Here is a 24,109-nt window from a genome sequence, read left to right on the forward strand (position 1 = left end):
AGTTTCAGTATTTGCATAGAACTTCACATTTTTATCAAAATACATTTGATCCTGTTCCACATTTGATTTCCCACTGTCATCGCTGACAAAATGCAGCTTAAGAAAGACATTAATTGAAAAAAATAAGTTTAAAAAAAAATATATTGCAAAAGTAAGATGAAGGAACAGACAGTTTAAAAAAATTGTAACTCCATTTTTTTTTTTTTTTTTTTTCCTTACCTCAGGTCAGATTTGGTCTTCCCCCATCACTTCTGCCACTTCCTGGTGCCAGATTCTTTTTGGGAGGCAATGTTTCTTGTCTTGACTGACAAGAGGTGCTGTCTCTGGTAGGATGAATTATCTTCTTTGCTTTCCTTCTTTTTGTCTTTGGTCTCTTATCTTTCACCCTCTTATTTCCTTGTCATTGTTCTTCCTTCCCTTTGCTGTGCTCTCCCTCTTCCACTTTCCTCCTTAGAGTGTTCTAGGGTGGGATTTTCAGAACAACTGGGGAAACTGTAGACCCACATTGGGTTCAAGTGCAATAGAAGTTTAATGCCTGTCTCTGTAAGCCTCTTTGAAAAGCAGAGCTCTAGTGTTTCTTGGTAGCACAAACTAGCCCTTGCTTATTTCGGGAAATAGCTATTGCTGAAAGTATGTTTAGGCAGTGGTTTCTCTGACCCATTGCAGAGATGGATTTGTGTTTTCGTTTTGTTGGTTAGATGAGAGGAGGTGGCTTTAGTAGTGAAAATTTTACTTACTAGTCTAGGTTATGACTGATGAATTCTTTAATTATTTGTTGGGGAGAGTCATTGTTTACAAAACTCTTCAGTAACAGTTGATTCCTAGTGTTAATGGTATTCAAGGTCTGGCTTCTGTTAGCTTATTGATACTAAACCAGCCAGTATTCCTGTCTGAAGGTGATTACTATTGGGCAGCTCTCTTAGGCTGTATTTACCCTAAAAAAAATAGAAAGGATAAGGTGAAGTCTTTATGAATAAACAGTGTAAAAATTAGCCTGAATTAATGTGACAGATGGGATAAAGTGGTTTGAAAATATAAACATTTGTATTAGATGGTAATTTTAAATAAATTTTTAAACAAATTCTGCACCTCTGCAGTCCCAACAGAGTTGCTCTCCAGATGCTTGATAGTATGGCAGGAACTTCACGGCAGCTTCTGGAAGTAAACACCTGGGCATGTGCCTAAAACACCATTAGAATTACTTGGAGGCTGAACGGAGGCAACCTGGAAGTGTCTGGTTGGAGAGCAGTGCTGTCACCTGTTAAACAGGTGATTCTCTCTGGATACCTATCTTGAGTATCGTAGCTCCAGCAACAATAGAACATACAAGATTTTGCATGTCAGAAATGCCTTAGGAGGATGTAGTCATGTAAGGACTTCTTGTGTTATTGTCAATAACTTCCATCTTTACTTCCAAATAAGTAATTCTGACAAAAAACAATGTTCACTTTTACTGGTGATATGTTTTTTGCATGACTTACCAGTTTGTGTGTGTTATTAGCTGTACGTGCTTAGAAATCGGTGTTCACCTAGAATGAACTTGAAACTGCTGGGAGTCTGACTATAAACCTTTGTTGGTTAGACTTTCTTTTGTGATAGTTAGAATGAAATTAGCTCTGAAGAAATCTGTGGTTTGGGCACAAAGGCTTGTCTGTGCTCTGGATACCTACTGTCGCTTCAACGAAGCAAATGTTTGAATTATTGCAAATATTTGCATATGCTTTTAATGTAGGCAGTAACAACGAGATGTGCCTGACATAAGCAGTATTTAGTGTACAGGTATTATGTGTATATCGGTGTGCAGGCTGAGGTGTGGATTGTTTCTGCAAGTGGAAGATTTCTGTAGCGAGAAGCACCTTGTGATTCATGGATGAAATTGGGTCTGTGATAGCAGCTTTACCAACAGTAATAGTGATGGAACTTAGGTCATGACTGGACAGACGTAGTTCTACCACTGCATTTTCCGAAGTTTCTTCTGATTTTATCTCTTTACTTTCTGAAAGTAAATAAGGCCACTGACTTCAGTACCTGAATTGCTGTCAGTTTTATTTTTCATGTGTTGAGAGTAGACTGTACCTAAATCTAGCTGTGGAAAATGAGGTAAGATTGGGAAAGAATTCAGGATGCCCTTGAAGAAAGACACCTAAGCTTTGCAAAAGTAAGCTGTAGAGAATGCAGAGCTTTCTGTGTCAGGACTATGAAGTTTTTTCAATCTAGATGGGCACAAGATAGATCAGATGATCTCAATTCCATACCTGTCCCTGCTATCATTTGTACTGTTCTGATAAGATGAAAATGTCAATAAATGTAGTTTGATCTCTGACTGTACAGATGGAAGCTGGTAAATCACGACCATTTTTTAATTGTTTAGACTTGTATTTATTAATTATATTAATTAGATAACCTTACAGATTTAAGAAGACTGAGTAGAAGCTGTGCAGAGTGTCTTGAATCAGGAGGAGGTCAGATACATTTTCCAGCTCTCCTCTCCCTTGGTTACCTTCAGTTTTGGAAAACTGCAAAGGTGATTAAATCTATTTGCCCTACTGAATGCAGAAAGAATGGGTGCTATGATCTGCAAGTATCTTTTCCCATGTTGTTCTGGTGTAAGTCCTGTGAATTGCCAGGCAGGATCTGACAGCATACCAAGTGTTCCTTATCCTGGAAGACTTTTTGTGAGGAGCTGAGAAAACAGCTTGAGATTTCGCTAAAGAAGAGTGGCTTTATAAGTGAAGATGATTTAGAATAATTGACTGTTATTAGTGAAATTTGTAGTGGTAGAGGTTGCTATAGATAACGTTCTTGTGGTATTCCAAACTGCTGTCTGAAGTTTATTTAGAAGCGGAGGATCTGCAGGATATAAATTCTCAAGCTTAACTGATGATGTCACATTAAAAAAAAAAAGTAACATAAATGGAGGATTTAAAAAGGTTTTGGAGTTGTTTTGTAGTCTGTTATGATATTATCCAGCTCTTGAGTATTGGAGCTAGTTACTGGGAGGTGTCGTTCTCACTGTACCTCAAAGCTCAGTTAACACTGTTTCTGGAAGCATTAGGAATTCAAGGAAAGTGACCAGAAAGCTGAAGGAGTGGATTGTTGAGAATTACATGCCAGAGTACAGTTACCTAGCCAAGAATAAAGTACTTTGGGATAATAAGCAGACCTTAGGGGTAAAGAAGACTAAAGAAATTGTGTATAAGTAATAGGGTGAATCCTTTTGTTTTCTTCCTACAGCATTTGTAAGGTGTCTTCTAACTGTACACAAGAAAAATGGGCTCACTATTCACTGTACAGTAGGCTCTAAGTTGCTCTATGCGGGTCTTTTAGCTGTGCTGAAAGATGTCTGCAAATCTAAAAAAAGCTTCAAAACTCTACCTGTAAAATATATTCTATGTGGACAGTATTTCAGGTGCAGTGTCACACCTCTTTCTTCCTGGAAAAATAATGTAGAATTGTAAACTTTGGTAAGGTAAAAGGTGCTGAATTGCTTTTGAGTTTCATTGCTCTGCTGAGAGGTGTATCAGTGAAGTAAGGTGGCTGCCAGCTCTAGCACGTGCAGAATTCTGGAAGGAAAGTAGTTAATGCTTACTGTTTCCTGTAGGAGCTGGAGTGTTGTAACAGCTGATGGAGAGCTCAGAAAACCAGTTGAAATAACAGTTGGCTTAAAGTTGTACCAGGAATATGGACATTCAGTTCTGCTGAGTGGGCTGAAGGTCTCTCTTCATCCCTGCTCCCCAGTGACTCCACCTTGAAGACTACCAAGGTAAATGGCTGGAGTGTCGCATTCATACCCAACCTCAGTTACGGGAATCTGTAGACTGGAAGGCTGTGCTATTTTTGTGGTAAAACTGGTCGCATGTTTGACATGCATTCCCAAATAAAACTTTAGAATCCAACATAGTGTGCAGTGAGGCAGTCTTAAAAAATACTCATGAGTTTAAAGAAGGCACTAGCTACAGAAGATGCAAGTATGAGGGTGAATGTTTTTGCTCATAAACATCTGAGAACTGGAAATAGCTCAGCAGTTCAGTGGGCGAAAACAGCCTTTCTGTGTGGAATTCAAGCGGGGTCCAGTGGGAAACGGAGACTAGAGCTTATAAGTTAGTCTGAAAATGTAAAGAAAAAGTTGTGGGTTTCAGCGTTATGTCTGTGCTTCCAAGATGCAGAAATTGAGGTAAAACAGTGAAAATATCTCTGGTGTCTCTGCTTTCCCTAGCCTCATTATCTAGGTTTTCTTCAGTAGTAACTTTGTATTACAGCGTTCCTTTTTTTTCTAATAGGCAGATCATTTAAAAACTTCTTTCAGTGAAGATCTATCAGATTTGTTTGTGCAATTGATTTTTCCCTTATCCTTAAAGTAAGGTTTTGTGCATTTTGTAACTGCAGCATAGCATCTGAGCCTATAGTAAGGAGCGGTGAGACCTAATGGGTTTTGACATTCCCTCATTTCTTAAATTATGAAGTGAGGTATGCTTTATCTATTTTGATAAAATGCTGTATTATTAGGCACCTGCTTCATTCTTGTAGTTCAGCAAATAAACATCTATATAAATTGCTGTCTGTTATTTTTGTTTGAGAAAAACGTCTTTTTTGTTAAAGCTGAACTTCCAAGTTTTTAGAACTCTGTGGGGAAAAAAGTTCTGGGTGTGGTTTTTTTTTTTTTTTTGTATTTGCTGTTCAATTGTTAAATTAGGTTCCTGTATTAAGTATTCCTCTGCAACTGTAAGTTTCAGCCTGTTTTCATCTGGCTGTTGAGCCTTTGTGCAAATGCAGTTTTCCAACTGTTTTTGACTTAATTCTGAATGTCTTATTCTAGAGCAAGGCTGAATGACTGTCTCCTATGCAGAGTAGGGATGAGGGGGCTGCAAAAGGCTTTTGTCTGAGGCAAGATGATGGGAATTAACATGAGGATTTGAGAGATCCGAGTTTTGGCAGGATAGAACAAAGATCTGATATTTTTGGTCTTTATTCTGCCTTTTAGTGTTTGTTACCTGCTACAAAACAGTTAAATTGAAACCGCAGTGATTGTTTTGTTCAGAGTTGTTTCCCCCTCCAACTGAAAATAGGTGCTCTAAATACTGACCTTAATGTATCTTCAGTTTCTATACAGATAAAAATAGAGACTGTTTTTTCTCTTTGAAATTGTAGGTGGCTGCTTTCAGTTCTAGGCGTAACAATGAACTCTCCCTTCCTGTCCTTAAATTTCTTAATGTGATTAGGATTTTATGGAAAAATAATAGTAAAAATACTATTTTTATGGAAAAAAATAGTAGCGAAGCTGATGAACTTGTATTTCATGTTTTCTACAACTAAATTGATCTCTTGTTACCTGGTTTTACAGACTTACAAGGGGTTTTTTTGTACTTGTCCCAAGTGATCCTTTCCTTTTTAGTGTGTTGGATTAAAAATCTGATTGTGTAGTGTTTTTCCTGAGAATCAGGTTTACTTTGAGGACAGGTTTGAACAGGAATATTTTTTTTAAAGCAATTTTTTTCTTAAAAAAAAAAAAAAATCTTGTTTAAGAGGTTGAGCCAATTACAGTGAAAAGACTAAGTACTGAAGATTCACAAGCTGTGATCTGTAAATCGGTGATGACTTAGTATTTTCTGACTGAAAGTATTTAGGAAAATCATCTGCCATTATTTTCAAATAGGGTGGTTCGTAAATTATTCTCAAAAGTAAGTTGAATATATGTGTGGGACTGTCAGAAGTGTTCAGAAGGTAATATTCTGATAAGCTTTGGTTCTTTATGTATATGTGGTGTAAGAGGAGAACTAAAAAAAAAAAACAACAAACAACCTGCAAGTAATAAAGTTCAGTGAAAGTCTTCCTAATGAGAGGAAGAAGGAGAAAGGTAGGCATTTAGTATGGCTGGGTTGCCAATCCAGGGAACATATGATCAATTAGCAGAGAAGCCTGACCAAAGTAGGCATGAAACCTTTTTTTGCTTTAGGTTACTGCATTTCCCACAGCACTCTTCTGGTGTAGCTTTCACATCATACCAGCATGTTACCAGCCTGAGAAGCTGTTCTCTGTAACAAAGAGTGGGAGTATAAGTGGTTGCCAAGGCAGTCTGTTTATGTTCATAGTAAGAAAAATGCCTGAGAAAGCCCAGGGTAGAACATTGCTACTACTTAAATGAATATACTGTAGGTTTTTAACCTCCTGTTGCCATTTTTGAAAATAAATTTACGTTATCATTCTGTCTTGTGTTCAGAGAAATTCAATTATTTTTACAAGTTCCTAGACCTCTTGCGATGTTCAGGAAAGGTAAATTCCTTTTATGACATTGTGGTGCCATTCAAAATGGTGATTTTGAAGGCAGGTTGTAAGTTTGAAAGTGTTCTTGTGCTCCTCTCTGTAAACTTAGTTGGGTGATAGAGAGGAATCTAGATATGGCTACCTGCTGTGTATCAGACATTGCTGCCTGCTGTAGTGAAGAGGAGAACCACTTGTTCTTCTCTCCCTCCCTCTCCCAGCTGCTTTCTGGATGTGTTTTCCTGACATAAAAAGTCCATATTTCCAGACCACCTTGTGCAAATCTCTACTGTAAGTCTCAGCTGTTGTGAGACATGCTGTAATCACAAGGCATTACTACGGAAGCTGGAACACTAGCTGCAAGAAAACTTTTCTGTCTTTTGTTTCCAGCTCTGTGGCTGTGTAGCCAGTGCTGCCTGCTTCCTGCATCGCTGCCTGTGCTAAATCTTACCTCTTCTCTGTGCTGCAGGGGAGAAAAGCTTGCCACATTCACTCATTTGGGGAATGTTTAAGTGTAAGAGGGTCAGGTGTGAGTCTGGTAGTGCAAAAGGAAGTGAAGCCAAGTGTGTATTCCAGACACCAGAGCTATGCATAGGGTGTACCTAAATACAGATTTAATTTCTGCTAAGCCTTTTGCAAAGGTAAGAATTTACAAGGAAAACTGATGAATTTTGCCTCTGCCAGGTGTGTTGAGTATTGATGCTTTTCTCTTACCTGCCTGAAACAGTGGCTCGTAGGAAAAGGAGTCAAGACTATCGAGTCTTCAAGCACTTCAACTTTTCTGTTCAGTTGAGCCATACTACTCATTTCTCTCCCATGACTGATTGGACATGTGTCTTGCTCTCCTTGTTTGTTTTTTCCCCTTTTTTTTTGGTCACTCTTCTTAAATAATACTCTAAACCAAAATATGCAAAAGTTTATTTTCTGAGACAACTACCTCTTAATTCTTGCAGGGCTCAATAGAGAAGTACCAGTTCTTTAATTTCTTTTTAGAATTTTCTCAGCATTTCTTCATGTTTCTTACACCTATAAAACTCATTCATGTGTGATGTTTTTCCCCCTAGTCCAATTCTCTTTCAGTTGGTGTTTGCTTGAGCTGTGTGTTTCTGTTGTCTAGTCAGTCCTGAAGGAAACTCAGGAACCTGGTCCTGTCCTATTAAATGAGAAACTTTGCCACTGATTTTACTAGATACAGGGTTTAGCTTGGTGCTGTTACTGTTGTTTTCTTGCCCTGGGACTGTTTACAGCTCCCTCAGTTTAAGTATTTTTCTGTTAATAGAATTCACATGCTGTTTGCCATTTACCAGATTAACACAGTTGTTAAATAAGATCACGTCTGGTGCCAGTTCCCTTTGCTGCCACATTACAAACTTTCTGTGCTCTGATAAATGTGTTGCAGTTTGTTTAATTTTAATGTGTTTACAGTATGTTAGCAGGCTTTCATGTTGTGATGGTTTTGATGGTCAAATTAAATTATATTAATTGAATGATGAGGCATGTGAGACAGAGTATCAGATATTAAATTAGAAATCCATCTGCTTGATGAAATATCCTTACAATGTTCATTGTTTCTAGTTCCACTTTAAAAGTCTTCAACATGTCTGGCAAAACTTTTCACTGTGAATCAGTTCTCATGACAGGTTAAGAATTCTGCTGGTTTCCAAATGTTTAGATAGGTTAAATGTAATACTCTATTCAGAGAAGATACTTGACATTTTTTGTTGAAAGTATCGGAAGTCTGTGGTACTCTGAGTGAAAACATCTTGGTGCTGTAGGAGGCCAGGTCTTAAACCTGTAACCTAGTTTTCTCTGTCTGAATTTAAGGAGCAATTAGTGAATATTCTGATCATGATACGAAGCCTAGAAAACACTTTTTTTTTTTTGGTAATATATCTGGAGAAAGTGGTTTGTTTTGTGCTGTTTGCAATAACTTTGAAAAGCAATAAAACAGAAAATAGAAGGCATAGCAAATATTATTGTAGGAGTTTCAAACATAATACCTCTTGTCCAGTAAAAGTGGATTCCACATTTATATTTTGCTAAAGAGAATTCATAGAATCATAGAATGTTTTGGGTTGGAAGGGACCCCTAGAGTTCACCTAGTCCAACCCCCCTGCAGTGAGCAGGGACACCGCTAACTAGATCAGGTTGCTCAGAGCCCCATCCAACACTACCTCTCTGGGTAATCTGTTCCAGTGTTTCACCACCCTCATGGTAAAGAATTTCTTCCTTACATCCAGTCTAAACCTACCCTGTTTTAGTTTAAAACCATTACGCCTTGTCCTGCCCCAGCTGTCCCTACTAAAAAATTTTCCCCATCTTTCCTATATAGGCCCGCTTTAAGTACTGAAAGGCCGCAATCAGGTCTCCCCACAGCCTTCTCTTCTCCAAGATGAACAAGCCCAAATCCCTCAGCCTGTCCTCACGGGAGAGGTGCTCCAGCCCTCGGATCATTTTTGTAGCCCTCCTCTGGACCCCTTCCAACAGTTCCATGTCCTTCATGTGCTGAGGGCTCCAGAGCTGGACGCAGTACTCCAGGTGAGGTCTCAGCAGAGCTGAGTAGAGGGGCAGAATCACCTCCCTCGACCTGCTGGCCACGCTTCTCCTGATGCAGCCCAGAGTACGGTTGGCCTTCTTACCCTGACCCAGGTGCATGACCTTGCACTTGGCCTTGTTGAACCTCATGAGGTTCACGCAGGCCCACCTCTCCAGCTTGTCCAGGTCTCTTTGGATGACATCCCATGCTTCTGGTCTGTCAACTGCACCACTCAGCTTGGTATCATCTGCGAACCTGCTAAGGGTACACTCCATCTCGCTGCCTATATCACTGATGAATATATTAAACAGCACTGGTCCCAGTACAGACCCCTGAGGGACACCACTCATTACCAGTCTCTATCCGGACATCGAGCCATTGACCACTACCCTCTGGACACGACCATCCAGCCAGTTCCTTATCCACTGAGCAGTCCACCCATCTAATCCATAGCTCTCCAATTTAGAAAGAAGGATGTTGTGGGGGACTGTGTCAAAGGCTTTGCAGAAGTCCAGATAGATGTCCCTGCTTCCACTGCCTGTGCAGTTCCCTCTTTCTCCTTAGTTTGACCAGCATCTCTCATCTCAGCCATGCTGGTCTCTTCCCTTCTTTGCCTGATTTCTTACACCTGGGGATCAAGAGCTCTTGTGCTCTGTGGATCACATCCTTAAAGATCTGCCAGCTCTGTTCTGTTCCCCTGTCCCTGAGGACCATTTCCCAGGGAGTCCTTCTGACTATCTCCTTGAAGAGCTGGAAGTTTGCTTTCCTAAAATTAGGGTCCTGACTATACTCTTCATTATTCCCATTTCCCTCAGGAGCGTGAGCTCCACCAGCGTGTGGTCACTGCAGCCCAGGCTGCCTCTGATCTTGACGTCTCCAACAAGCTTACTTGCATTGGTGACCACCAGGTCCAGTATTGCATCCCCTTGGGTAGGGGTGCTTATTACCTGGCTTAAGAAGTTGTCCTCAATGCATTCGAGAAACCTGCTGGATTGCCTACAGCTTGCTGTGTTGGTTTCTATTTGGTATATGTTGGTATCTATTCCTTAGATAGAAACAGGATAGGCTAGTTAGAAAGCGTGGTTTTAAGAATTGGTCACCTGCAGCTGCTTTCTCATCTTAAGGAGTTTCCCAGGACTACTGTGAACTCATTAAAATCCTTTTCTTGTTTATGCTTGCTTTCTGTATTTTGGCACAGGGATGTGCATTATTTTGTCTGTCTTTTCAACTTAGACAAGTTTGTTCTCTGTTACAGAGGATGAGAAGGTATTCCACCTAGCTTGTCAAGAAAGTCGGGGTTTTTTGCATCATGGGCTGTATAGTGATTCTTGGTAAAACAATGTCTAGATAGTAAGTCCACGGTTTTCAGCAGCCTCTAGAGCAGTTTCTGGTTTATGTGTGTGGTGTCCCAGCAGTATATTTAGAGAGATGAAAGAATCTGCAGATTTAGATGTAAATTTTTTGCAAGGCAAGTGATTGCTCTTTTTACTGTGTAGAGAGAATATACGTGTAATATTGACAAGAACCGATTGAGGTTACGTGTGTGTGCTTGTACAGAACCTATTTTGGCCTATTTCAGGTCAGAATAAATGAGCAATAATTAAACCTCATCTTACAGAAGTATTTATTAGTATCTCATTTTTCAGTGATTTGGTACTCAGGGAAATGAACTTTACAACTGATTTTGGACAGTGATCAATAAATACATGTTGATGGTTCTTGTTTGGTTGGGGTTTTTTTGGAAAAAGCGATATTTAAAAGAATGTTGAGTGCACAGGGTTTACTAGTTGGCTGTTAAGTCATCCATCTGGGGTTGTAAAAAAACAACTCCCCTGTTTCAGCCAGGGTGGTAGTGAAAACCACCAGTATTTCTGGGATCTCTTTTAAAAAATTAAAATGTTCAATTGTTGTTAATATTTGCATTGATGGTGGCAGAGTTGTTCTTGGACCTGCTGTGTAAACGTCATTGGTGTCATGGGATGCCATCTACTGGACAGTACGATCGGTACGTATGAGATGCCTAGAACCTCCCTGTGAGAGTAGTAAATCCATAAGTAAGACTAATTGGGAATTTTTTGATTAAGATGTTGAAAAACTACAAATACTGTGTTAGCATTTCAGTATGTTTTTTGAAGGAGTGAAAACAACCATACTTGTTTCATTTCGGTATTGTGGCATTCCTCTCAAAGTTGGGTCTGGAGAAGAGATGTTGAGTGACTTTTTCAGTATTCAATGAATTTTTGATGGTGTTTTAGGGAAATATAAGTGGTTGTAATGGTCATCTTGTTCTTCAGCTGATTTTAGTATTATAGTATTAAAATAATTTGTGTAATCAAATAAAAATGGATGGACTGACTTAAAAAGGTTACAAATTCAAGTTAAGGAAGCAGCAAAATGAAGCTAACTAGCACAGTTTTATTTCATCCCTTACACATAGGCCTTCAGATAGTAAGTTTAATTACTTGGCCAGATACTAGTTTGTGTCTGGGACACTCCTCCCTAACTGCCTCCTGCACAGGATGGACTGCTCTGAGGATGAAATAGACAGACATGTATTCTGCTGCACATCTGAAGCAGACATATGAGGCAGTTGGCTGTGTGAGGTTCTTGTTGTGGTGTCAGAGTTGGAAGGCATGACGAATGAATGAATTGGGGAATTCCAGAGAGATAAGGGCAGTTTCATGGGAAAGGCAGGTAGCTATTGCTCTGGGGAGCCATCTCTCTCTCTCCTGCATGATTCCTGTGTAGCGGTAGGCGTGTTTTACAGTGTTTACCAATCACTTGTTCCTGATGCCCCAGATGACGGCAACCATTCTGTGTATAACTTCCACAACTTGCTATGTGAAAGCAAAAATGAAAAAACTCCTTTTGGTAGCAGGCTGACTGACGCTTATGTATTAGGACCAAGGCTGGAGGTTGCTGGGCCAGCCATACTGCTCGAGTCTTTCTTTTTAGGCCAGTTCTAGAGAAGTACCAGCCACTGTGCAAGTGGTCTTCATGAAACTTGTTTTTGACAGGGAGATGATAAGATTCGGTGGTCTGTTGCTACTCCAGACTCTTTTTGCCCTTCTGGTCTAACATAAGCCTGATTTCCCTCCCTTTCCTCCTCCCTTTTTTTTCCAATTCCAAGTCAACGTCATCTATGCCTGCAGCTTTTATCTTACTAGTTCTTTTTTTTCAGACGTGCTGGTCTAGTTGCTGCTTCTTCCACTCAGCTATAGGAAGATAATGCATGTTCAGCCCTGTTGCACACAGGATGTGTGAGGGGATGGAGCATTTTTAGTTACGTCAGGGGTATGGTGTGTGAATTTTCTGTTCAGCACTGCAAGGGTGATGGAGTATGCTCTGTGTTGTAGGTCTCATTGGTGTTTGTTTTCACAATCTGCTTTAGTAAACGTGAGAAAAATAAACAAAAATCAAGGTTCTATGGTTTGGCTGAATTTCTGGTGAAATTTTCACAGAAACAACAAAAGCTTCTGTTCCTAGAAATTAAACTCTCAAATTATGCAGTAGTCTGCATTAAGATATGAGGTTATTAAAGTAAGAAATACTTGGCATTTCTTTTTTAATGTTATCGAATGGCATATATTTCCCTATCTTCAGTCTTGGAAACAACCGAACCACTTAAGGAGAATATCTTGCATTAAGGCTGGGGTTACCATGTGGCATGTAGACTACAGATGAGGTAGCTTGATTTCCAGCAAATTTATTTAAAGAACAACCTTCCCCCCCCAAAAAAACCCCAAACCAAACCCAACCCACTGAAAGAACATCTTACACTAAAATGTATCAGATGCATATTAAAAGTAGGGTTACTTATGATCTTCAGGATATAAAAATAAAATGCAGTACACAGGTTGCAACCTTTTGTATCACAAAAGAGGCATCATAACTTTTTTTAATTTTCACCTGCGTGCTTAAGTTGGGTTTTTTCGAAAGGTAGAAACATTAAAGTTTGTTCAGTCCCCTTGAAATTCATTGGTGCTCTTGTGTGCAATTCTGTCAGTCTGACAACGGTGAACCCCTTCAGTATTTCAGGTAAGGTATGAAGAAATGCTTAAGTAATCAGCATTTTCATTCTGGAGAAGAAATTGTTGACAGGCTAATTTAGTATTTATGTTGGACATTAAAGAAATTCAGTGATCCTCATTCTGAGCACTGGTGAATTAAAAACAGTAACTGAATTACAGGTGAGAAGGTTGGGTTTTGGACATTTAGCTGCTGACAGGAATGTTAAATAGTGAAACTACCCGGGAATCTAATATGTGTTGCTAAAACAAAGGAGTATAATTTTCAGGGATAGCACAAGGATTAAATACTGCTCTCGGGAGCTAAATGTTGCGGTCTTCACTGTTTGAATACTTCAGATGCAGGCTTCATATGTGTTTTTTAAATGTTTTCTATTGATTAGTAGATGGCATTTTCTCTGAAATTCCTAAAAACTAAATGATACATCCAAAGTATTGATAAAGTTTAGCAGCTCACAGTGTTTGAGGCAGGAACGTATTCCATTGTCTCTATATAGCTTATCTTTGACCATTATGTTCTCCATAAAAAAAAAAACCCAAAACTGCTGAGTTCTCCATGGTTTCTCAGGTAATTTTTATCTGGGCCAGATTACTGGGCTTTTTATATTATTCTGATTGCTCATAGTATGTGAGGAGTATTTGAGGCCAAGTGGGGAAAAACCCTTTGCTCTTTTACAAAAGGTTGTCTATCCAAAGCAGTAATGGCTTGGGATGTTCAGGACACTTTAATTGATGTTATACTTTAGCTTTGCTTGTAATTGTAAAAACAAATGAATCCTCATGTATGTAGTATTTGAACCACATGTAGACATCACTATTCAGCATGCTATCTATCAAATGCTGGTGTGATAGTATCTTCCCTGAAGTCATTGGCCTGAATTAGTTGGAGGCATGGGATGACTCGACATAAAAGTAGTAAGAATTTTGTATTGGAGGAGTAAAAAAAAAAATCTTATTAATGGTACTGTTAGGTTTCTCCTGATTAATTTCACTCAAAATGTGAGGCTGTTGGTATTGTGAGGGAATACTTCTGAAGAAACTTTCAGGACTTGAAGTTTGATAATTAAAGGTAAAGTGAATAAAAACTCCCTAGGCTTTTGGCACGATGCTACCCTCTAGTGGCACAATGTTGCATTAAAAAACGCCCAACATTATTTGTCAGTGAGCTGCAAGGTTTTAGTTAGATGTGATGTGTGCTATGCAGTGTATGTGGTACTCATATAGCAGTAACAAAGTATAAGAAAATTGAGGAAGCTACCCCTATCGTCTACAATAATGCAAACATAACTAAAATGGGTATTTCTTACCCTGATCATTCCAAATCGTTGCTTCGCAAAAGGTGAATCAGAAGTTCTTAGAACAGCAATTCATTCAGGGTTAATACAATTTTGTTTAAGGATTCTTTTAAAAGACAGCAGTGTTTCATGCAAGTCAGAAATGTATGCTGAGTATCTAAACCCTTGTCACACGTTGTTCAAGCTCTTCTTTTGGTTGGTTATTTGCTTTTGTTCTCTGCTTCAGAGGAACCCCTCCAGACCATGTTTTCTTCTCAAAATCTATGATTAATATGGATGCATCCAGTTTAATCTCACATTATTAAATCTGTAACATACCTGCTGTATTTACAAATGTAAGGTAAATGCAAGGAAATGTTGGATAGGCATCTGGTGAAAGATATGCTGTGCTGACTGGATTATGTTATCTTTGAGTGGGGTTTGCGCCGGGAAGAGAAATGAACTTTTGGAGTTTCTGTTGATGTAAAGATTAGAGGAAAAATTAAAAACAAAATCAAAGGTTTGATAAGGAAATGTGTTTACTATAGTAGAAAGAATAGGGTGTGAGGAGATTATTTGCCTGGATATTTCAGTTTTCAGATTCTAGGTTGGATAGGTGAGTGAGGTTTTGGCAGCCAAGTCATAGGCTTGGAGAAGTACAGGAAAAACGTAACTGACTTTGAGACTTGTAAAAAGGGAAGAATGTGATGTAACTTCTGGAAAAGAGGTCCTACTGGATTCAGGGGGACGTCTGGGGATTTAAGCAGGGGTTTAGCTCCCAAACTGAGGCTTTTAATTTAATTATCATTTCCCTTTTGTGTTTTTATTCTGTGCTACACAAAAGGATATAAAAGTAACGTGGCACATCCCCTGCTGTTAGCCTGTTTTTTGGAGGGGAGGATGTGGTGGTTGTGGCAAAATACTAACCTTGAGAGATATAGAAAGCATGCTGTCTCTAACTTTGTTGTTTTCTTGGTCTGACTTCACCAGCCATAGTGATGTGTTATGCTCATGTTAGTTTTTCTGTTTGAATCAGATTGTAGACTTTCTGATAATTGATCATGAGAAGCAAAATTCATCTGCTGTTCGAAGACATTGTTGTACATTTGCACTGGAAATGTTCCTAAGTTTTAAACACAAACATCATGTTGTAATTTATGATTATGGCTGCATTTCTCCAAAGTTAATGTCACAAAGCATATGGGGTTGCAGTTTGGAATGATACGGAGAAGTATTGGCATGAAGAAAAGGTGTAAATGAAAGCTTCTTAAAAATTGTCTAGATGTTTGAGAGAACATGTGGCAGGAGGAGTTTGTTGCAAAGAGGCTTACATCTGCACTAAATCAACTGATTTGAGCCTAAAGGAAAAAAGTGAGCAAAATACAACTTACTGGAGAACCATGGCTTAATGCTCCATCTGGAAAGCTGTTAGTGTCTGATGTAGACGGTAGGTTAAACTAGTGTGCTCATTTCAGTGTGATATCTAACTTGCTGATCAGCTGTTTTCTAGAAAGTTTAGTAGGCAGCAAAAAGACTTGCAATGCTGCTGATAACTGGTAAGTGTTTTGTGTCTAGCAATACATTGTTGAGGAGATATAGGTAAAATTTTGTAGATCTTTATATGAGCAAAAAAGCAAACAAACCAACTGAAGCAATGAAATTCATTCTACGCAGTTAACAAGCAGGTGTTCTCAGAAGTTAGGTTGCTCTCAGTGTCCAAATTATCAAAGATTGTTACAGATCTTTCAGAGTTTATGGATGAAACTTCAGAGAAAAGCATGTCAAGTGAGAAGGATTTTAAAAAACCCCAACTTTCAAGATGGTAATAGGGCCATCCTCAAAATGTATTATTTGAAGCTATTAACAAAGATTCTTGAAATATTTTCTTCTAATACGTTATTCCATGTAGAATGGTGCTTTCAAAGTAGATACTGAGTGAGGCAACTAAAAAAATAGGTTTGGTATACATATAAGCACTGTCCTTAGATGTTAGAAACTATTAGATAATGCCTTAAGCTGTCCCTGTAGGTAAAGAAGCTAAAGGAAAAGTGATAAAATAGCTCTGTCTACTGTTCATCTAAATGTGATGATGCAATTTTTTGAACAAGTAGCAGAGATTTAAAAGAAAGTACTTATACAGAGTGGAGTAGCACAACAAAAAATGCAAAAAAAAATTCTGTAATTAACACCAGTCCTCTGGCAGTTAGGCTTAAAAAAAATAGGGAGGTAGCTAATGTGATTACTTCGTTCTAGCAGTTTTATTTCTCTAAAGTTGTCTGTGCTTTTGTACCAAGCTATGAAGAACATGTCTTAGCTGATGCTGAAGGAGGATGTTGATCAGAATCCTGCCTTAATTCTATATGCTGGTTTCTTGAGGCCCTTAATTTGCTGCTACAATTGAAGGAAGTTTGTGTAAGGCTTGACAGATTACAAGATGATAACACTTCTCCTGCACTTAACTAAGTAATCAAGAGAGAACTGAAACCACACAGAGGAAAATGAAAACCTTTGGAAGCTATAAAGCCTTTCTGACACCTGCAGTGTGACTACCTTACAGTGCAAAGATTGAGCTTGAGAAAGAGATAGGCTGCATCAGTTCTCTCCACCCTAACTTCAAAAAACACCTTAACTTTTTTTCTGTTATTTAGAATGGAAAAAGGTCCTAATTTCTACCCCACATAAAATGTCAGGATGGTTGTGGTTGAACTGAAGTATCAGGAGGTGTGAAAGTAAAGGCTGAAAAGCTAGTGGATTTTTGTCAGTGGTTGGTTTGCTTATTGTTGTTTTTTCTGTTCAATCAGCCATTATACCATTTAGCTTTTAAGGGTGTTTGGCCCAAGATTCTTAACTGAACAGTCAAAATACTAGTCAATACTACCAGGTAGAAGTGCCTATAGGAGGAAGGTGTGTCTGAAGAGATTTTTATAACTTAAGCTATTATTATTGCAGGTGCTTGAGTTTGCCCTTATTTTACTTCAAGAATTCAATATTCTAATTCTGGGAGAGCAGTGTCTTATAAAGACATGAATATATTTAAAAATTGAGTCTTGTGTCAGCTGCACGTCAGACGGCTGGCTCCTTTTAGTTGTTGAGAAGGAAATGGCAACAAATGTGCATCTTCTAAAAAAAAAAAGTGCATTTATTGCTGGTTTAAATCAATTTTATTTGTTTACAGGTGTCAGCTGTGATGCATGTTTAAAAGGAAATTTTCGAGGTCGACGATACAAGTGTTTAATTTGCTACGATTACGATCTGTGTGCAACTTGTTATGAAAGTGGCGCAACAACAACAAGGCATACAACTGACCATCCAATGCAGTGCATACTAACAAGAGTAGATTTTGGTAAGTGATAATTTCAGACTCTAGCAATTTGCTGCTCTGTTGTGTCTACAAATAAAATATGGATTTTCATGTTTCTACTTGTTAATCACTTCCCCCATTAACACACTGAAAGTAAGAGCAAGTTCTCGTCTTCTAAAAAAGAGGCATGTTTTCTTTGATTTTTAGCATACAAGAACTGATTTATATATCTTTAATTTTTTTTTTTATTTTGGTCTGGAGGTTATCAGACTAATAGATACACTTAATAACAATGACAATTCCTAATTAACTTCCAGCTCAGAAGATGCGGCAACCTTCTCCCCCCAGTATGCTTTATTTAAGTAAAGAGGAAAAATCCTGGTGAGATTTTGTAGGAATGTTATTCACCGGTGGCTTATGTAGAGCTGTAGGTGCAGCAGTGGTAGTGATGGGCTGTACTGAGTATAAAAGATAAGTGGCAGGGACTAGCACATAGTCTTCCTGGAACTCCTTTCAGGATCTACTAATTTAGGAATTATTTCTGACTGTAAAGCTGTGTCAAGATTAAAATAAAATATAATTGGTTTAGTCTCCTATCCTGCTTGTAGCTTCTGTTGCATCATATTTGTAACAGGTTGTAACTCACAAGATAGTTCTATGATAAACCACTGCTCCTAGATGTTGCTGATGCTGGATGTGGGTTTTGGTTTTATGTTAAGCGCACGGGGCTAGCATGTTAATAAAATATTTTTAGCCATTCCAGCTATATTGTTCTTTACAACTTGAATTCTTTAAGCTGAAGTCTTATGAATCCTAAATTACTTCTTCACCTTTTTGATTAAAGCAGAAGTAAAGTCTACTTCTTTATTGCTTTAAAGATTAGAGAATAGCTATATATAGAAACATGCAGTTGGTTTCTCAAAACAGCCTTTGACTTAAGATGTCTTTCATTTTCTTTTAATTCTCAGGCCTCTGCTTGCCCTAAGACTGCCTGGTCATGACTTCAAAAATCCAGGCCCTGTGAATCCAGGGTTTGGAAAGAAATAATTCAGTGCGTTATCAAAAATGCACCATTTTAGCTTGCATATGTTTCTTCTCAGGCTTCTTTTTTGTTGTTTCACAAATGAAGTAAAATTCTCTGTGTACAGTATATTATTTCAGGATTCTTGCCAGTGTTTGAGATGCACGGTTCAAACTCCTTAGCCCCTTAGCAGCAGTTATTCTTGGATGTTACACCTGGGCTAAAAGAACAGCATTGCCGTAAGCATTAAATGCTTATCCTAGGGGTAAGAAGACTGAAACATGCTTGCTATGAAGCCTTAAGCTAACATTAAATGTCAAAGTTTTCAGTGTACTGCAGTAAGGAAGCTTTTCTAAACATTAAGAAATGCCTGTCATCAGAACCTAAGAACATCTAGGAAATATATTTTGTTTCTTGCAACTTGGATATTTCTCTCTTGGAAGTCTGTGATAAGTTTATCTTTTGACTTAATGCATTTTATTTGTGTATGTTGTGGGGGCAGAGAGGGGTTATTTTTCACTATTTAAGTCTGCCTGAAGAATACAGAGGACGAGGTGCTCACAGTGAAGTGCTGAAATGGGTAATAGGATTACAGGGGCTACTTCTGCATTGCTTGGTGTTTAAGCTACTGTGGCTTCTTTAAATAAGAAGAGTAAGAAAACAAGGTCTAGCAATTTCATATGGCTTGGTATATCCGAGCATTGCTCCCACAGAACCAGTGTTAGGAAAAAAAAAACCTGCATCTCAGCTCTGCAGCAAGACTCCTGGTTTGATTAACACTGGAGAGAACAGGAAAGAATACATTACCACCAGATTGTGAACCCCATCAAAGATTGATGGTACTTCAGTATGAGTGACCTTGTAAGCTTATACACTGGAGAATGAATTAGGGAGTATTTATAAATAACATATTCCTTAAGGCTTAGGAAGGTCTGTGACATCATTCTTAAAATGTTTTTATTTGTCAGTTTCCTATAGAATGTAAGCAATAAAGGAGTATGCCACTATGGTAACTTTTCAAAGGGCCTTGAGTAGCCAAGGAGATCATGTGACTTTGAGGAACATCCTAAAAATCAGGGACTAAGGATTGTTAATTTTAATTAGAAAAATCAATAATGAATGGTGGAACTGGTCTAAAATGACTTGTTTCAGAGATGTTAGGATAGCTGTACTAATGAATATTAAACATCACTATTAAGCAGATATTAATGGGTGAAAAGAAAATAATCTTAAGGGGAAGATTGGCAATGTAAAACTAAAAGGCATAGAAGTAACGAAGTCTTCAGTCACTTCCTAGTGATGTGGGAAGTCAAACGAAAGGAGAATATTTTCATGACAGTATAAGTGGGGAGTTTTCCTAAGGAAGGAAAGTACTTCAGTAGGAACACAGGATGGAAGGCTGTCAGTCTAGGTAGGTGTGTGAAGTGTAGTTTACCTGGCCATTGACAAACTTCAGTACTGTTGCAAGTAATTGGACGTGATTTAAAGGTATGAAAACTGGTTTTAATAGTAGTAAACTTAACAGGTTTTGCTGATGGTAGGGAGGTCAGTGGACAGCTGGTAAAAGGTGAGTATTTTACCAGGGAGAAGGAAGCAGAGTAGCAATACTGATGCAAGCACTTCAGAGGAAGTCTATGTCGTTTTTCTGATTTTAAAAGTGTGTGTGTGGAATCAGTGAGTCATTTGCTCAAGGTCCATTTGCAGCTGATGAAGAAGACCATGTACCTCTAGTTCCATCACCATTCTGGCCAGCACTATCTATATGCAGATTACTGTGGAGTTTGCTGAAGTACCCTTTGCCTGAAGCTGTGATTAAGTTCAGGTTTGTGGTGGACAGCTAATCACATGGATAATCTTATGTGTCTGGGGTTGTTTCAGCATAGAAAAAATGAACATATTGTTTATCTCCATGAAAATTCTGATCAGTTTTTAGGGTTCCTAGGTCCTCTATTAATGTTGCAAGAAGGTGGACTTCTTCAGGTGTTCTGAAGGAGCTTTTGTTGTCATCTTGATATTTTTTGATTTTCCCCGCTCCCCCAAGACTCAGACTAATACAGGAGTCCACATGAGAACACTGAAAACAAATAAAAAGCCCTAGTGATTTCTGGCTACACATGTATTCACTCTTGTACCATCTGGTTGGCCTATCTGTCTTTCAGGAGTCAGTGTATTGACCTAGTATTAAATCTGAAGGAAGATGGGATTCAGAACAATGGCGGTGCTATTGTTCTTCAGTCCTCACAAGAGACACTGGAAAAAATGCTTTAACACATATGCCAAGAGTGATACACTGCTGTAACAGTGACAGAGATTAAAATAAAATATGAAGTCTCATATGTAACAACGAGTGGCCTTTAAAGCACAAATCCAATTAGTTTATTTCTGAGCCATCAAAGAGTAGAATTCCAATAGGTCTGTGTAAAGAACACGAATGTGCTTACCAGGCAGTCATTGTCATTTTGTGCTTTTTATAGGACAATTTGTCAGGACAGTGGAAAAGTTCAGAGCAAATTTCCCATTTTTCTTTCTCCCCCAAAAGAATCCTAAACTGTTAGGATGCTTTATGATTTTAAGCATGTAGCTTGTGTCTTACTGGAGTTATATTGGCAAAGAAAGTAATACAAATTATTAGTAGAATTCTCTGCCAAAATCATATTGTTTTATTTTTATGAAAGTACAGAGCCAGTGCACCTTCACTTGCTTATGTGATAGAAGATCCTGCCACATTTCATGCCTAATTCTTAGGCAAAGGAAGCTGCTTAAGTAATGGTTACCTTGATAATGTGTACTGTGATGTCTGACTGAATTCACCAGAATTCAGCTTGAGGATTTTGTGATTTTTTTTTTTTTTTTTTTTTTTTTTTTTCAACTAACTAGACTAAGATCTGTCTGGTAAGTGTGTGTCTTGCTAAGTCAGAGCATCATAGAGTAGTCTAGTTTGCTTAGGAGGCGACTTTTGAGATCATCTGATCCAACCTTCTGTTGGAATCAGGGACATAAGCTGGGCTATCCAATCAAGCCAAGCTTCAAATATTTCCCTCAAGGACTGTTTCACCACTTCTGGGCTATCTGTTCCAGTGTTTAGTTCGTACAGCAAATGTTGGGGTTTTTTGTTTGTTTCCCTTTATCTAAGGGGAATTTATTCTGCTTGTGCCTGCAGCCTGTCACCATGCTTCTTTTTCAAGAGCATACCTCCATTTCCTCTACAACTAGTGTTTCAGTATAAGAAGTTGGGGATGAGATCTGCTTTGAGCCTACTCTAGGGTGGATTAAGCCCATTTCTTCAACCATTCTTATGTCAAGTTCTCCAACCCTCTAACTGTCTTAGCGGACACAAACGTGTGCATGCACACACCATACACACAAAAAAAACCCCCTAGATCCTCTCCATTTTATTTCAATATCTGTCTTGAATTGGAGGGACCAAAACAGAACCCTGTGTTGCTGGTGTTGCCTAACAAGTGCCAGGTAACATGGGATAATTGCATCCCTTGATCTGATGGCTGTTCTCTTACTGATTTAGCCCGGGTCATCATTTGCCATCTGTGATGCAGGGGCACACTGCTGGCTCATGTTTGGCTTGCTGTCCGCTGAGATCCCCTGGTCCTTTTCAGCAGAGCTACTCTCCAACTAGTTGACCCTGCCTTTGAGTGGCAGCTGCTGTTTTGGCACTGCTCAGTATTGGCAGACAGGCTGCAAATCCTCTCATATTCATTAGCATCTGTGCTCGTTCATGGCTTCAGCATGTGGTTCTTATTGTTGGGGAGCAGCAAGACCAGGGCTGCCCCACAAGGAATGACAAAACAGGTGACCACAGGAGCAGGCAGTGTCCATGCTGACAGGGTGTGCAGGGCAGGGTTGGTGACAGGAGGAGGTCCCATTGACAGTCCCAGACAAAGCAAGTATAACAAGTCAGCTCTGGGGTCCATGCAGGAAACCCATCTAAACCAGGAGGAGGGCTGGGTGCAGCTGCAGTGAGGTTCATGGCCAGACCTTAGATGTAGCCCATGGGCAGAGGGTGTGTGTGGAGGTCTGATTTGAGGCTGGTCAAGGCAGTGAAGGTCTCTTGGTCAGCTCAAGGTCCTGAGGCCTGCTGGGGAAACAAAACACCCAGCTGCTGCTAGACGAACAATGAGTAACCTGCCATGGAATCATTATCCACCCCAGCAGCGTGTCTCTTACGCTGAAGTGGTTAGCCCAGTGCTATCTGGCTGCGAGGCTGAATACTGAGACTGGCAGCTGATGAAACTGCATGAAGAAAAATGGAGGCTGTGCTGTTTATTCCTACTAGACATACTTACATACTACATATTAGACACACTTACTGAAAGTTTGCTGAAAGATGGAAATAACGATGCTCTAGCTGGAAGAAATGAACAGCTGTTTCCAGGTTCCACTGAGCTGGCATTTTAGTCTAGCAAACATGGCTCTTGCACTGCCTTTGTAGTGAGAGGGGAGAGTTCCAAGTGATTGGTGAGTTGAGAGTTGATCCCTCCAGTCTGTAAGCAGGACAACACTGGTGATTAACAGAATTTTAGGGTCTGGATGAGTATTACAGCTATATCACTGTGTATCTTTCTCCCATAGAATCAGTCATAAGGTAATTCTTTTTGGAAGGGATCTTTGGAGGTCTCTGATCCAACCTCTGCTCCAGGCTGTGAGGTCAGACCAGGTTAGTCAGGGCTTTACCCGCTTGTGTCTCGAAAGACTCCAGGAATTGAGATGACACAGGGGCTGTTTGGATATCCTGTTCCACTGCCTGTCTGCATAGGGGAAAACATTTTTCTTTGTATCCTGTTGTCTTCCTGTACTGTAGCACTGTGAAGAGCCTGGTGATGTGTCCTTGATCCTATCTCTGTAGGTATGGGGCAGCCATTAGGTGACCCAAAGCTGTCTGCTCCAGGCTGGGCTGAATTTCATGAGATTCACAGAAACGCAAGGGTTGGAAGGGACCTCAGGAGATCATCTAGTCCAACCCCCCTGCTAAAGCAGGTTCTCCTAGAGCATGTTACACAGGACTTCATCCAGGCGGGCTTTGAATATCTCCAGAGAAGGAGACTCCACAACCCCACTGGGCAGCCTGTTCCAGTGCTCTGTCACCCTTAGAGTAAAGAAGTTTTTCCTCATATTCAACTGAAATCTCTTACGTTTCAGTTTGTACCCATTGCCCCTTGTCCTGTTGCTGGACACCACTGCAAAGAGTCTGGCTCTGTCCTCGTGACATCCATCCTTAAGATATTTATATGTAGTGATGAGGTCCCTTCTCAGTCTTCTCTTCTTCAGGCTGAACAAGCCCAACTCTCTCAGCCTTTCCTCATAGGGGAGATGCTCCAGTCCCTTTATCATCCTAGTTGCTCTCCTCTGGACTCTCTCTAGGAGTTCCTCATCTTTCTTGAACTGGGGAGCCCAGAACTGGACACAGTACTCCAGGTGGGGTCTCACCAAGGCAGAGTAGAGGGGGAGGGTAACCTCCCTTGACCTGCTGGCCACACTCCTCTTAATGCACCCCAGGATGCCATTGGCCTTCTTGGCAACAAGGGCACACTGCTGGCTCATGGTCAGCTTGTCATCCACCAGGACTCCCAGGTCCCTCTCGGCAGAGCTGCTTTCCAGCAGGTCAGCCCCCAGCCTGTACTGGTGCATGGGGTTCAACTTCCCCAGGTGCAGCACTCGACACTTGCCCTTGTTGAA

The 24,109-nt window shown here is 39.6% G+C and overlaps 1 protein-coding gene across 1 annotated transcript in view; it reads left to right on the forward strand.

The window, feature by feature from the left end:
- Window positions 1-307: 307 nt before the first annotated feature.
- KCMF1 (potassium channel modulatory factor 1) overlaps window positions 308-24,109 on the forward strand; it is a 50,008-nt gene continuing 26,206 nt past the window's right edge. The window contains exons 1-2 of the mRNA XM_035894418.1: window positions 308-326; window positions 17,272-17,439. Of these exons, the coding sequence (XP_035750311.1) occupies window positions 17,409-17,439 (31 nt within the window). The 5' untranslated portion in view covers window positions 308-326; window positions 17,272-17,408. The remainder of the gene's footprint in view (window positions 327-17,271; window positions 17,440-24,109) is intronic.

This window comes from Egretta garzetta, unplaced genomic scaffold, assembly GCF_000687185.1.
Source record: "Egretta garzetta isolate BGI_Z169 unplaced genomic scaffold, ASM68718v1 scaffold585, whole genome shotgun sequence".
In the NCBI taxonomy this organism is placed as follows: domain Eukaryota; kingdom Metazoa; phylum Chordata; class Aves; order Pelecaniformes; family Ardeidae; genus Egretta; species Egretta garzetta.